The sequence below is a fragment of the Neolamprologus multifasciatus genome, chromosome 7, assembly GCF_963576455.1.
Source record: "Neolamprologus multifasciatus chromosome 7, fNeoMul1.2, whole genome shotgun sequence".
NCBI lineage: Eukaryota > Metazoa > Chordata > Actinopteri > Cichliformes > Cichlidae > Neolamprologus > Neolamprologus multifasciatus.
Window position 1 is genome coordinate 62464173 of NC_140445.1, and position 15022 is coordinate 62479194.

Here is a 15022-nt window from a genome sequence, read left to right on the forward strand (position 1 = left end):
TTATTAATCCCAAAACGGGGGAAATGATTATTTCGCAGAAGCCAAAACATTAAGGATAACCTGCAGCAACATAGCGTAAATGAGGCAGAATAGCTGAAACACACCTACAACATAACGAGACAATATTGCTCAATAAGGCATAAAAGAGAAACAGAAAGAGAAAGGAGCACATAAAAATAAAACAAAATGAAACATTTAAAAGGTGTTATGTGATTTGTATTTCATAATAATTATTTGAATATAATAAAATAAGGAAATAAATAAAGATTCATATTATCCCTGTTTTTTCTGTGTGTAAGGCAGTTTTAAAACACACACACATACACACACACTCAACGTGAGTGCGTCTCCTTTAAAAAAGAAAAAAAAGCCGGACTGTCCCTTTAATCCGCAGATCAGATCACTGACGTCACCTAAATCCTAAACCGTCGCCGCTGATTGGTTGGAAGTGACGTCAACCTCACAGTTTCCTTTTTTCCCCGTCTCCCTCCTGAACCATGACCTCATCGCTTTAGTTCATGAAAGTGCTAAAGTGCACCTTCCGTACCTAACCACCCCCTCCTCCTCCTCACACACACACAATAACAGCTAACAGTTTTAGCCTTCACCTAGCCTAGTAAAGCTAATCTTGCTCTCCACGAGCCAGCTGAACGGCTGAGGAGGCCGTTTGTAGCCTATCACCGCGCGCTTTCATGCCTGGTTTGCTCCTGGCGCTGTCATCCTCTGTCAGCTGAGGTCTTTACTGTACACCCCGCAACACCGCCAAGTAAACACCGGCCAGCCCCCATGAAGACTACGCCACTGTCCCCTCACACATGGAGGCCAGTTGAATAACACCCCGCAGACGCATGGAGCCCGAGGTGAGTGCTTGAGTGTGTTTGTCAATTAGCAAGAAAGGACATTTGTTTGTTTGAATCGGCTGCTCGTTGCCTGTGCTCGTGCCCAGCTCGCTGCTGCTGCGGCAAGTCCGTCATCTCGCACTCCTCCCCCCTCTTTAAGTGCGCGCCCGTCTCATAATGGGAATAAACCTCGTCCATGTTCAAGTTATCGATCGTTTTATTGGGGTGCAAAACATCGCTGTGCCGGTTTCCTATTGTAAGGTAGGTGTATTAGGTTTCTTCCCGAATTTTCTGTTTAATGTTCGCGCTGGTTAAAGTCATCACAGCCTTCCCGATCAATGGAGAGGGCTCATTTTCGCATGCGGACATATCCACGCGTCATAACAAACCCAGGGCAGGTTTCCCACTCAAAACAACCTCTCTGTAAGTGTGGGGTATAACAATAGTTGATGCTGACTATATCCGACGTTTTTTAAAAGCAGTGCCTGCTGTCCGCACTGGAGTCTATTCTTATTTCTAATGTAGGTCGGTTTATTGTAGTGCGCTGCGACCGCTCAGCCTCCATCATTTTGAACGCTGGTAAACGATACACAACGTCTTGTCTGTTTTTTTGTTTTTGTTTTTGTGTTGTGTGTGTATGTATATGTGCGCCCCCATCTCTGATGATGTCTGTATTTGATTTTTCAGAGCATTTCTATATGTACACATTATATTTATTTGACGATGTATTTTTGTATCAGAGATTCTTGATATTATTTACATTTACATTAGATATCATGTGGCTATTGTAGTGGAGTCTGGGGGTAGTCCCAGCTATGTATGACCCTGCATTTTACAGCAGTCAGTGCACTGAGGGAGTATTGATGAGAGGACACCGGAAGGCTTCATGCTTGGATGTGTTGTTTACAATATGATAGCGCTGTCCAGCTGCACCAAGAAATCGATTTTTTAAAATGACATGACCGCTGCAACAGCATGTTACACTGGTTATTAGTCGTGGTAAACACTCAGGGTTAGACAATCATCAACTATTAACCATTAATTGTAAGCATTGTTAAAAATTTGATGATTTAAGGAGTGCCAATAACAGTTTCTTTTTAAATTCCACAATAATAATTGATTACAGCTATAAATTAATTGTTTACTACGATTATTGTATAGCTAAAAGCAGTGAATGCCACTGAACTCACAACAGCCATGCTTTAATTTATTTACCTGACAGAAAATTAATGATAAAGGAGGTTCTCACCTGGGAAAGTCAACTAGATATCTTTTGGTTTTGGACTGTGAGACAAAACAACACTGCTCATAATGCTAACTGTTTTGGGCCTTTGTACAGACCAAGAGATTAATCTTTAACTGACAATACCTTTATTCATTCTGTCGTGATTTTGAATGATATGCTAATATTTTGCCTTTTAACACAATTGCAAGAACCTCTACTAAAATCCTCCACTATAAACAGGTGACCCTGTACCTGCTCATTAGAAGTGGCAATCACCAGACATCCCATGATACAATAATATCAAAATACTTGATATTCTGATATTATTGCAGTTTTTGGCATTTTGAAAGGGTAAATATTTCAATAGATTGTGATTTCACTGCAAATTATGTCCACAAAGTTAATCCAATAAGATAAAGCAGGAAGGCACAGACACTGTCACTAAAACCTGCCATAATTGTTGCTATTAGACAGCGTCAGTGTGCTACCAATGTGTTACTGTCTCTTCCTGTTCTAGATGAATAAAATCAGAATACATCTGTTTGGCAGCCAGCTGAGTCGAGTCCACTCATGTTATGTTCATTGACAAAAGCAGCATGTTGCAATTGGTCCCAGAATGTGAAAAGAATCCGGTACAATCACAAGGCAACCACAGGTTTGTTTTGTTTCTGGCAGATACAAGAAGGTTGTTGTCCTGCTTTTGTACTACTACTAGTGCAACTGAGCTATTAGCTAAGCCAAGCGTGTCCAGTCTTGAATGCCTTTTTCAGTTCAGCAAATATGATGTGATGTTGCTTGAATTAGTGTCCGTGGCTTGATAAAAATAATACGATGCTATGCTGTATCGGTTCTTCTGTTTTTTCCACTTCTGCTGCACAGTGCTTTGTTGTGGTCACCCTTTAAAGTATAAGTGAAACACTCCAGAGACAGAGACAGACAGCTTATATACACATATATATGCAAACCTTGAGTTCATGAGAGGGCCTGCTGCACAGACTAAAGGGCACAAGATGCGCTGGTGATGTAATTGTTTGTGGTCTAAACAAACCAGTCGTGCCTGTCATTGTGCGAACCTTGCTCGCTTCATATCAGCCTACTCAAGGCTGTGGCCACAGGTGACGTTATGCAGGGAGTTAATGAATAACCTGGATGGTATTACATCACCACTGGTTGCCCTCCAGTTACTCTCTTTGTGTTTGCCTCTGTCCCTGATGTCTGATAATGCCATCATGGAGCTGGCCCTTCATGTTCACCCCCATGGTGAAAGGCTGTGAATACCCCTGCGTGTGTTGCCCATTTTATTGAGATAAAGTTACTTCCTCAGCTTGATGTTAACATGCACCAACCTTTTTTTGTTATCAGTCTTTTATTGAACACTGTAAAGAGAGTTTCAGTAGAGTCTGTCAATGATTTGTGTTGCTGTGTTTTGCATGACAAGAGGGGAAAATGTTTGATTTGTTTGATGTTTGATTGGGAGTCTGTTAATTGTCTTTGTCTGGAGGACGTTCATTAGATTTCAGACGTCACTGTGACCTCACAAAGCACCTTAATTATTAGAAAACACACACAAAATCCTACTAGCATAAAATGATGACGCGATGACGAGTTATATCCAATAGGTCAGTTCCACTGTGACTAGGGAGGGATGTTGATAAGATTTTCACCATTATCAATTCTGCATATTGCCCTGATTCTTTATCATTTTCCTTGTTGACGTCTAATCAGTTTTCTTTGTGGAGAAATGTCGGTCAGCGCAGGATTTTTATCGTCAACGCAGTTTGTTATTATCTAAAGATTTCATAGTATAAACAAATGGTTGAATGCGAGGAATTACGAAAAGCTCCACTGCTTTAGCGTCATTGTTCTGCAATGTAGAAATGTTAGAAAACCACACCAGCATTGATAGGTGGAGCTCAAAGGCTCAAATGAAGTATTTGGAACCGGTTCTCAACAGCCATCCTTAACAGTGACATCATAATGTCCTTAAAAAAACACCTTTCTGGCCATCATCCAACAGCATAACTCAGAAAGATGATTTGAGTTGATGTCATATTTGGCTGCATGCTGAAGTGTTTACACTCATCTTAGTGCTTACCTATTGAATTGCTTTAAAGTCATTACTTACGTGTGTTTTGCCAAATTTGGATGTGAACAGCAAGTTGACTGGTTGGTGAAGAGATACAGCTGGGTGTCAAATTCCTGGGTACCATTCATTTACAGCTAATATTTCCAGAAATCCGAAGGATGTGTAGGGTTTTTAAAAAAAAATCCCATCTGGAATAAAAATTTCCTCAAAGTTGAGCAGTCAGACTAGTTTCTCTGCAAGTTGTCGTGGTGTAATTCTTTTGTTTTGACTCCTTGGATCTGCATAACCTGGTCTGTCTGGATCTTCTGACTGTGTGATCTTGCTTTTGGGAAAGCAGTGAGATTTTTGGGCTACATTAGAGGAAAACATCAGATAGAAATATATTAAAGTAATTTTGGTCGGTGGCTTTTAGACTAATTTGTGGTCATTTTCTTTTAAGTGAGTAAAATAAAAGGTGCACATACAGCTCAGGTTGGGAGAATCTCTCTTGAGCTCCGCTGTCTGTTTTAGCTTTATCTTGTATCAGCATCAGCGAGCATCCCATCACAATCACCCTTTTCGTGCCCCCTTATCACCCCAGCCTGGGCTGTTTCCATGGCAACCAAATCTGCTCCAGGCCTGTACACAGTGTGTCTGTCTCTCTGCTTTCTCTTCTCTTTGCTTGTTTTCTTCTGTTCAGTCGGAGCATCACAGCCTAATGCTGCTTCCTTAAGTGTGAGGAGCTTATTTTATTTATTTATTTATTTATTTATTTATTTAATGATTCTTCCTTTTTTTCCCCTGCTTGGATGTGATGTGGAGGGGCATTTTTTCTGCATGAGGAGATGGGCGATATTTGTTATGCTGAGTAATCACGTGGATGGCTGTGTTGCTTCTTTTAATTTCTCTGCCTTTCTCATATTTTCTTGCTGTTTTCTCTTATTAACCTTTTATTCCATCCCCCTTTCTGTCCATAGAAGCGGGATTTTTTTTGAGTTTGCCACGGGACAATAGTCAAGCGACATAAAGATGCAGAGCGCTCCGTCTCTGGCTACCACACATGTAAACCTGCACACTCATCCCCTCCCCATCTCTGTTCACTGCACAAAAGCAAGAAAGAGAGTGATAGAGAAGGAAGGAGAGATTCAGAGAGGAAAAAGTGTGAGACTGGGTGGGTGGGAGAGCAGTCGCCATTAGGCATATGCAGCATCAGATGCTGTGCTCAGCAGCGGCAGGGACACAGAGAAAGACAGCAAAAGATTCACATCCCTCGAAGCTGTGTTGTTAGCTGCACGACTGAAAGGCTTCCTGCCAGATAAGGTACGGTATAACAGGTGATGGTGCAGGTTGTAATGTGGCAGCGGATGTTTTTTGTACAGGGGCGAACTGGTATTGCAGCAAAGCTTTCTGCAGAGTAGATATCCGGATGCTTATAATGTGAAGTTATGTCAGCACGCTAGTTACACATAAACTGTGATTCACTTTTTCAGTTAAAGGAAAGATCAGCTCAGCTCAGGTGGACTGTGTTCATTTGTTTGTGCTGTTTTATATGTTGTCCAAGCCAGTGGGCGTTTTGCCTTCAACCTTCATTGACTATCTAAATTTTTATCTATGTCAATGCTTGCCGGTATCTACGTTCTGATTCAGCAGCAGTTTGTTGTTTAACAGTGCAAGCAGTTGCTACTGTCTCTCTAGACTCTCTTTCATGTTCTTGTGCTGCTCCTCTTGCATCAGGCGTGTTGCCAGGCAGCGATAGCATGTGTACATCGGCTGCAGGTTCAGTTCATCCAGCAGACTACAAGTCAATAGGAGCTGTAGGCTGTAGTGAAGCACTACTCAACCTCCATGTCATATGTTTGATGTGGTCGTCTGCATGTGACATTTGATTTTTCACCCACATTCTCCTTCTGCTCCACAATCATCCCCTCTCCCTCACCTTGAGCTGGCTAAGTTGCTAGGCTGGAGAGATCCTGGCTGCATAACATCCTTCGTTACCTCCACACAGCTCTCCTTTCTCGCTCCACTCCCTCCCTCTGTGGCGCTGCCAGACCACAGGTGAAAAGTTGCAGGACACAAGTGATTAGATGCATTTCCTCCCCAGTTTAACCCCCTCTCTCACTTTCTCACCAGTGTTGTTAACTGTTTTTCTTTTCTGCCCATCCGCTCAAGAGGAACATCGCCTTATCATCGTTTTTGTTTTGGCTACCGCACCTCTGTCACTCACACTCTTCCTTTTCAGCCGAGGTTTAAACCTCCATTTACGCTTTGGGGTAAACGAGAAGAGGCCCATTCATTTTTAATGACACCGCGTGCCTGTAGATGAATAAAACAACACGTCTGCATTCACATTCTGACCTTTTACTTGTCGCATGACACCTGGTTGACCAATGAAATGGACCTCAACCTACGCTGGGTTTATTTTTCATTTGCATGTTGACTTAATTAAATGGCACAGCGGTTTTGTAATGTGCAGTCTAGCACGCACACACATGCTGTTTCTCACAACCCCAATAAACGACTGATCGTGTGTGTGTGTCCCATGTTAAAGGTAAAAGCGCTGTGGTGAATGTGAGCACGGAGGAGATCAGAGTGATTAGAAGTGATGGATAGACGGAGGCAGTTCATCAAGTTTGTGGATGGTTAATTTGAAACACACATACAAACACACACGCGCAGGATGTCACACAGGCCTTCTGCCTGTGTCCAGACCTGCTCTCTGAATTCCCCTGGCTTAATTTATCGCACGCTCTCAGTTTCCTGTTTCACGAGCTACTGCACAAGAGACCCTCGGTCAACAACCACCAGCCTTCACAGTTACACAGGCACTCACACTTACGAATTTAAGTCTTTGTCTTCAGATGTGTGATATTCCTTCAGATCCCGGGACTGCTAAATCTCGTTGGATGATCCGGTCAGCTTTTAAGTCTTTAAATAACTTTTGTATTCATCTTTATAGCACCGTGGTTATTTTAAAATGCCAGGTGCTAAATATCTGCTAATAAAAGATAATGCAAAAGATCAAAAGTACGTGTGAATTCTTGTGCTAGAGTCAGGATTGGAAATGTGTGTGAAATGGATCCGTTGTTGTGACTTTGCAGCAGTTGAGTTTGAAGGGCTTTATTTGTTACCATGGAGCTATCGAGTGAAGCTTAGACCAACACGTGCCCTTTATGATCACATGTTTGTCGCGTTCTTACATTTCTCCATGAATGCTTTGCTAACTTAATTCTCTTTCCTTTTTTTTTTTTGTCGCTTCTTCTTTTAGGCACCATGGATCTCCCAGCGCCCGCTCCAGTGGTAGCCCTTCTCCACTGACCCTTATCTCCTCCTTCCTCCACCTCTCTCATCTACCCCTCATTCTTCATACCCCGCTACCCCCTCACCCCAACGTCTTCGACCCTAGCTTACCGCTCAGCCCGTCTTACATCATGGCAGGGGAGAAAGGGCCCAACAAGAAGAGCGCCATGGACATCAAGCGCCTGGCGAGCCTCATCCAGAGAGGGACAGGCCGCTTGCTGGTGATTGACAGCAGGACGTTTTCTGAGTACAATGCGTCACACGTACAAGGCGCGGTCAACGTTTGCTGCTCGAAGCTGGTGAAGAGGCGGCTGCAGCAGGACAAAGTGTCTGTCACTGAGCTGCTTCAACCCAATGGCAAAGTGAAGGTGAGTTAAAGCTCAATTAAGGCTACCTGACAGCTGATGCTTTTTGGGTGGTAGAATGTGATTAGAGAGCCATTCACTTAAGTGCCAAGCTGTCATTATGCCAAGCTCCTACCTTGCTGATAACGGTGAGACACTTGATTCCCACCTGCTTCATAATCTACTCCTAAAACCTCTTAAAATGGTCATTTGTATGTTTTTACACTTCTCACGAATAAATAAGACAAAGCATGCTAATTGCCAGTAAGTGGAGCACTTTTGCTCAGAGCCAAACTAGCCGTTTCCCCTGTGTGCAGTCTTTGTGCCTAGCCAAATTTAAGATGCTGGTAGTTTTACAATTACGAAACTCATATTGATCTCGTATTGAAGAACATGAGTGGTATTCATATTCTTATTGAACTTGATTGAATTTGAATATTTCAAAAAATGGTTCGCGTTTTTATATTTAGAGCTTTCTGCGCTTCATAAACTCCCTCAACCCACAGACTGAAATAACTCCTTTAAACAACTGATTGACTTGTCCCAAGCACACCTTGGTGATTTACAAATTTTTGTTTGTTCGTCTGCTCACATTTAGGCTACGTTCACACTGCAGGCGAAAGCGCATCAAATCTGATTTTTTTGACCCTATGCGACCCATATCCGATCATGGTGTGACAGTGTGAACGGCACAAATCCGATATTTTCAAATCCGATCTGGGTAGGGATGGGTATCGTTTAGGTTTTATCCGATACCGGTGCCAAACCGGTACTTTTGAAACGGTGCCGGTGCTTAAACGGTGCCCAAACCGGTGCTTAAAGAATGGAAAACACAAAATTGGTCCAAAAACCTCTCATGTTCAGCTGTTTTTTTGTAAAAAGATAACAATGTTAGTCTTTTCTGCAGGTATACGGCATATATGGTATCACTCTGGGCTGGAAGCAGTGCTTAAACAATGGAAAAAACACAAACTTTGTCCAAAAACCTCTCATGTTTAGCTGTTTTCCACTTTTTCTTCGGTCATTTTAGCCTTTTTGGCCAGGGTGAAGGGAGTATCTGCCATCAAACAAGAAGACAGCCGCATGTAGCTATGATGGTGTTTGCTAGTTCACGTTACATGCATTAATTTAATAACGCGGTTAGCTTACTCAACGTAAATTACACACGAACAACATTAAGCTACTCACGCAGAGAAGAACGGCTGCTGCTGCCATCATCATTTCTGCTACACTGGCAGGGCTAGGTTCATCGGATTTAAAGTGTGACCTCCTTTGACAGTATCAGCTTAAAGCACTTGTTGCAGGCTGCTGAGTTTGCATCTTTTGCTGTGAAGTACAGCCAGACTTTTGACCGCTTTGCCTTGGGCATTTTTAATCTGTAGCTCTGCTCTAAAAGAACGTACGTACCTGGACCCGCCTACTATCCTCGAAACGTAAAATGATTGGCTAGAATCTAAAGTGTATCATTCCATACCAGTTGGTGGCGATAATGCACCTTTCAGTTGTTTGCCAACCGCCAATATAAATGTAAGGAAGAAGAAAGTGTATCACAGCTCAGGAAAAAAAAGCACCGAAATAAAGCACCGAAATGCGCGCTGCTTTTCGGTCTGGTTACTACCGTTTATGTCAGAACCGGTGCCATGATGGCACCGGATACCGGTACCCATCCCTAGATCTGGGTCACTTTCATATGTGGTACTGAATCCGATACATATCCGATGTTTTAGAAAGCGACTGCTGTGTGAACGGTCAAGTCGCATTAAATCCGTCTTTTACGTGACGCCAATTATCAGCGCCCGAGAAGACATCGCGAACGCTTCCTGGCCATCCGGTGAAACTGCTGGGAAGACAACGTTGGAGAAACGTTAACATTTTATTTGAACTGTATAATCTGCAGATTCTGACAGAAATCTGAAACTATCCTTTGAAGCACCGCTCCTCTAAAACAGCAATAACGATAATTATTAGGTTATTTACATTATTATGTAAATAACAAAATAACTTAAAGCAAAAATTGGGAAACGTGAAGTCCGAAGTCTTCATATTAAGGGCCATCAGTCAAACAATACTGTTTGCTCTGGGTCTAAACAGAGCGCGTTGTGTTTGACATCTTCTTTTGCGCATGCGGGCCGCTTTGAGCGTTCACACTAGAGCGCGTTTGCTGTCGCATTTTATCTGTAGTGTGAACGAGCAGACAAAAAAATCGGATTTGATTAAAAAATAGGAATTGAGCATCAAGACCTGCAGTGTGAACGTAGCCTTAGAGTTTACTAGTATAGCAGCTCTGCTTGTAGCATGTATTCATTATGCAGTAGGTGCAGTGGGTTGATATAGGAGGACTTTCTTTGAGCCTGGGGTCTCAGATTCAGGTTCCCTTGTCAGCACGCTGTCACACCGTTGAAGTGCCGTCATGCAAGATGCTGACTTTACGCCAGCTGTTTGAGATTATTACCAACAGCCTGACCTGCGTTTCACTGTAGTTCCAAACTAGCCTCCTCTGTGTTAGCCAAGCACATCAGTGGATGCTATATTTGGCGGGCAGGCACGCATACTGTATGTTTGTTGCTTATCAGTGGCCCTGAAATCGGATCCTTCTGGTTTCCATGACTTCTCCTCCGAATATGACAGCCTTCTTTCCATGGCCTGTCCAGCCGCGGCATGCTGACTCCTGTATTTTTAGTCTCTGTGTGAAACTGAAGGATCTCTGAGGGCGGAGGGGGGAGCAGGGGGAGAGGAGGAGGGTTGACATCAGTGTGTTTTGTGTGCGGTATGTGCTTTTTTGTGCATGTTTGCGCATGCATTCATCAGCTAACAGTTTTGCTTGACTGAATACAGAAAGCAAAAACGCTGTAGAGGACATGGGAGATGATTTTCAGCCTCCTGGCTTCAAATGTTATTTTTAGATATTTAACTTAGTTACACCCAGTGCAATAAATGATTGACAGCAACCCATGACACTTGCCAGGTGAGTGAAAAAATTTTTTAAGGCGTGACTCAGAACGGCAGGTCACACTTCTTTTTTGTTGTTCTACTTCCTGGTTGCCAGGAGGCGATCTGATTGTCTGGCCTGCCACTCATCTTATTCTGTTGAGCCTATTTATAAGAGTGATTTATGACCAGCTTCCATGTTATGCCATTGTGTGTCTGCCCCAAACTGGCTGACATGTATTTACCTGCTTGGTACATCTTTCATAACTAAAAACATCACGTCCCAAAAAAAGGCAAATATTTAGACTTTATTACTTTATTGCTCCTGCTGGGTTACACTTTAACATTTGTAGATGACAGACAGCGTCTACATGGTAAAATGAACTTCAGTTCCACTAATAGCACCTGGGATATTTAACCGAGAGTCCCTATATACCTGCTCTAATGCTTTAGTGCAAGTCGACCCCACATGCCTTTATTTTCACCTAACATGAACCATTATCAGCCAGAAGATTCTGTATCTGAATACTTGTATTATTCCGACCAAAAGATCCAGTTTTTTTCCGATAATGGTTTTATTTTAGCCGAGATCATACACACCCAAAAATAAAACCTTTTGAACACTCGAGATGTAGACAACAAAGAGAAAGCGATGGATTTAAATAAGCTGCTGCTGGAGAAATGTTTATTTGAGGCTTTGGATCACTGTCAGAGTTTCAGTTTCATTACTTGCCCTGAGTGCAGCGCGCTAGAGCGTGTTTCTGTGCTCCGTCTCTGGGTTCGTCTCTGTGTGGGGCTCTGTGCTTGGCAGATCTCACACTGTGGCACCCCACAGAGCCATGCTTCCTCCTGATTTCGCTCACTTTCATTCTCGTGACAGCTCTGTCTGTCTGTTTTGCAACCATAGCCTGCAGCTGCTCGCGACCACCTCGATTCTTATTAGTTTATTCCAGTTCTCCTCTCACTGTCTAGCGTTGTCCCATGCCTGCTTTGTTATTATCCATTCCCCACCCCCAGTAAAGAGGATAAGGCTTGCGATTAATGCTAGGCTGGATAAAGCTGGAACTAGCCGGGTTAGAGAGGAGGGCCTGACGGACCCAGACTCTTTTGTTATTGGCTAAGCATGACATCATCCCTTTTGTGTGGCCACTGGCAGGCCGCGGGCTGGGCACGTGCAGATTGGCTGTGTGGTGTTTAAGCCAGCTCCCGACTGACCCCCCCATACACACACACACACCATCGTCTGTACCCCCCACATGGCTCTGAGCATCTCCAGGAGCTGTCTCAGCCAGCCAAAACGCCAAAGGACACCATTGTGGCTCTTTGTATGGGAAGTGAATGCAGGAAGCAGGAGAGCAGCATTGACAGTATTCATGGATGGGCTGTTGCCTCCGCCTCCTCCCCAGCTGCCTCTCGCCTCGCATCCCATTGAGAACTAATAGCCTGCGTCCCCCAAGGCGCTGCACTCACCCTCTTTCATCGAAGCTCCCAATGCTTCAGTTAACTGAGCTGAATGAACAGAACAGCAGCAAACAAAATGGTGTCCTCTTTCTTCTGCCTTTCACGTTCCATCCCTTCATAGCTCCTTTTATTAATGCTCTCTATTAATGTAGGTGTAGAGGACTGGACACAGTAGGCTAGATGATGGACGACCTCTGCTGGGAGAGCGCAGGCTTAGTCGGAAACGGGGCTTCCTCATGCCTTTTCCGACAGGCTAGAGGGCAGGCGGCTGGTTTCTTGGCTTAAGCCTGGCTAATCCCTGCTGCTGTGACGGGGACAGCCGGCCGGGCAGGCCTGACAGATGGACCAGAGGTTTTCACTACCAGCAACCAGCCTGGGGAAGCACCCTTCCTCTTCTATATAGACATGGACCCCACGCTTTTGTTAAACGAAATAGCATGCCTGCATATAGATACGTTACACTTATGAGCTGTCAAATCTGTTAATGTGGCAGAACTTAAATATTTATAACCACAAGTAGGTTTCCAGATGAAAATGTAGCTGATTTTTGCATTTTTGATGTAAACTGAAGAAACCAGCTGTATCAGCACACTGACCAAGATGTAGTGCATCAAGTTTAAGACAGATGTGATGGAGTGAGCTTGTAAAATTTAGGATTTCTGCTTGCAAAATAGAATAATGCTGAAATCAATATCGCATAAATAAATAACCAAAAAAAAGAAAATTGATATATATTGAGCAATTCCCCAGTACTGGACTCTGTAATGGGTATTAACTAATTGGTTGAGACATTTAATCAAGATCAAGAGAGGAAAAAAAGTGTTTTGGAAAGTCGAATGACAACAAGTGAAACCCTTAACAGTCACTTTCAGCTTTCTAAATGCTGCTGATTTCCTTTTGTGATTTCTGCACTATTAGTAATAATAATAATGGATTGGATTTATATAGCACTTTTCAAGGCACCCAAAGCGCTTTACAATGCCATTATTCATTCACTCTCACATTCACACACTGGTGGAGGCAAACTACGGTTGTAGCCACAGCTGCCCTGGGGCAGACTGACAGAAGCGAGGTTGCCATATCGCGCCATCGGCCCCTCTGGCCAACACCAGTAGGCGGTAGGTGAAGTGTCTTGCCCAAGGACACAACGACCAGGACAGAGAGCCCGGGGATCGAACCGGCGACCTTCCGGTTACAGATACGCTTCCCAACCCCCTGAGCCACGGTCGCCCATTTAGCCATTTAGCCCGTTTAGTCAGACTAAACAGGCAATTTGAAGAAATTATGCAAACAGATTTAAACATATTTCTCCAATTTCACTGTATAATCAAAAAACAATAAATAACTGAATAATTGTTAGCTGCAGCCGCACCAATGTGATGCCTTTATGGAAACATTCATTTTACACCTGAAAATATTCTCCAGCTGTTGTGATACCAACATTTTAGACATGATAATGAACAATAGGCTGATTGTTTTTGTTTGGTATAATGGGCATGCAGCAATAAAGCCCAGAAAGGCTGTAATCTTGTCTGTGATCTTAATCGGTGATATCGGCTGAGTGCCCCGCCGAACAGAGAGAGACGGCACGTGAACAACTAATGGATTTATGCAATGTAGAAGATCTCCATCAATTCCACTGATGACACACCATATGTTGTGTTTATCCTCCATGTCAAGGGTTAGGAGGCGGCTGTAATGATGCATGATAGGGAACCCCATATGGAAAGGCAATTTAAAAAATAAATCTCATTAGCTCCAGTTGCAAGAATTCATCTTTTTGTATTTCTCTTTTTTTTTTCTTTCTTTTTATTGTTTTTCTTTAAACACTATACACTATACAACAACAAAAACAAAAAGATATATACAAAAAGTAGGATAACAAAAAACAAACAAACAAAAAAAAAAACATGTTGGATCTCTTTGTTTCTACAATTTGATCATTTCTCATTATCAATGTGTTGGTCTTTATCCTGTTGGGTTTATGTACTCAGTCCATTTCTCCCACTTTTTATGGTGTTGATCTGAGTCCTTATTCTGTAGGTCAGTTGTTCCATGGTTTGTATTTCATCTATAATTTTACATTCGTCCTGTGATTGTGGGTCTATCTTGTTCCATTTTCTTGTAATTGCCTTTTTACAGGCAGCAAGCATAATTTTCAATATGTTTCTATCTTCTTTCATCACATTTCCCGTAATGACACCAAAGTATAATAATGTACAAGTCTTAGATACAGCATAACCCAGAATTTTACCTATAACTAAATGAACATCTTCCCAAAATTTTGTAATCTTGGGACAGACCCAGAACACATGGGAATGATTCACATTTACCTCTCCACAGCTCCTCCAACACAGTTGTGGTAATGAGGCATGTTTGTTCTTAATTTTGGGTGTTATAAAAAATCTAATTACATTTTTTGTATTTCTCTTATAGGATTTTCTTATTAAAATGGCGACTTTTCCATTTTTCTCTTACAGCATGTTTACGTTAATTCATGCTTAATTCCATGTTGCATGAAAAAAGTTACACTTTCATGAGTAAATCAAATGTGCATCTAAAGAGGAAATAGTTATTTACTTTGTTATGATCAAAAAGTGTTTGTCATCGAGTGTCTGACACAGACTGTGTTTTACCATCAAGGACATCACACGTGTTTCATGTGTCATCTCCCATGATTGCAAGAGCAGAACTGAGAACATAGATGATGAATTTCTGTGTTGGTTATTTCCCAGATGACCCAGATGGGAAAAATGGGAAATTTCCATGTGTTTCATTCACATTTATCTGAGTTTAAACAGACATGCTAAAGCCAGCAGTGGTGTTTCTACAGAGATGGATAATGTCATATGTTTGCTTTGAT

The 15022-nt window shown here is 42.6% G+C and overlaps 1 protein-coding gene across 3 annotated transcripts in view; it reads left to right on the forward strand.

The window, feature by feature from the left end:
- Positions 1-504: 504 nt before the first annotated feature.
- Positions 505-15022, forward strand: part of dusp8a (dual specificity phosphatase 8a) — a 44377-nt gene continuing 29859 nt past the window's right edge. Inside the window, exons 1-2 of one of the 3 annotated variants that reach the window (XM_085166566.1) lie at positions 505-5449; positions 7395-7794. In XM_085166566.1, the coding sequence (XP_085022692.1) occupies positions 7558-7794 (237 nt within the window). In that variant the 5' untranslated portion in view covers positions 505-5449; positions 7395-7557. The remainder of the gene's footprint in view (positions 5450-7394; positions 7795-15022) is intronic. The other 2 variants (XM_085166565.1, XM_085166567.1) reach the window with 2 other exon arrangements.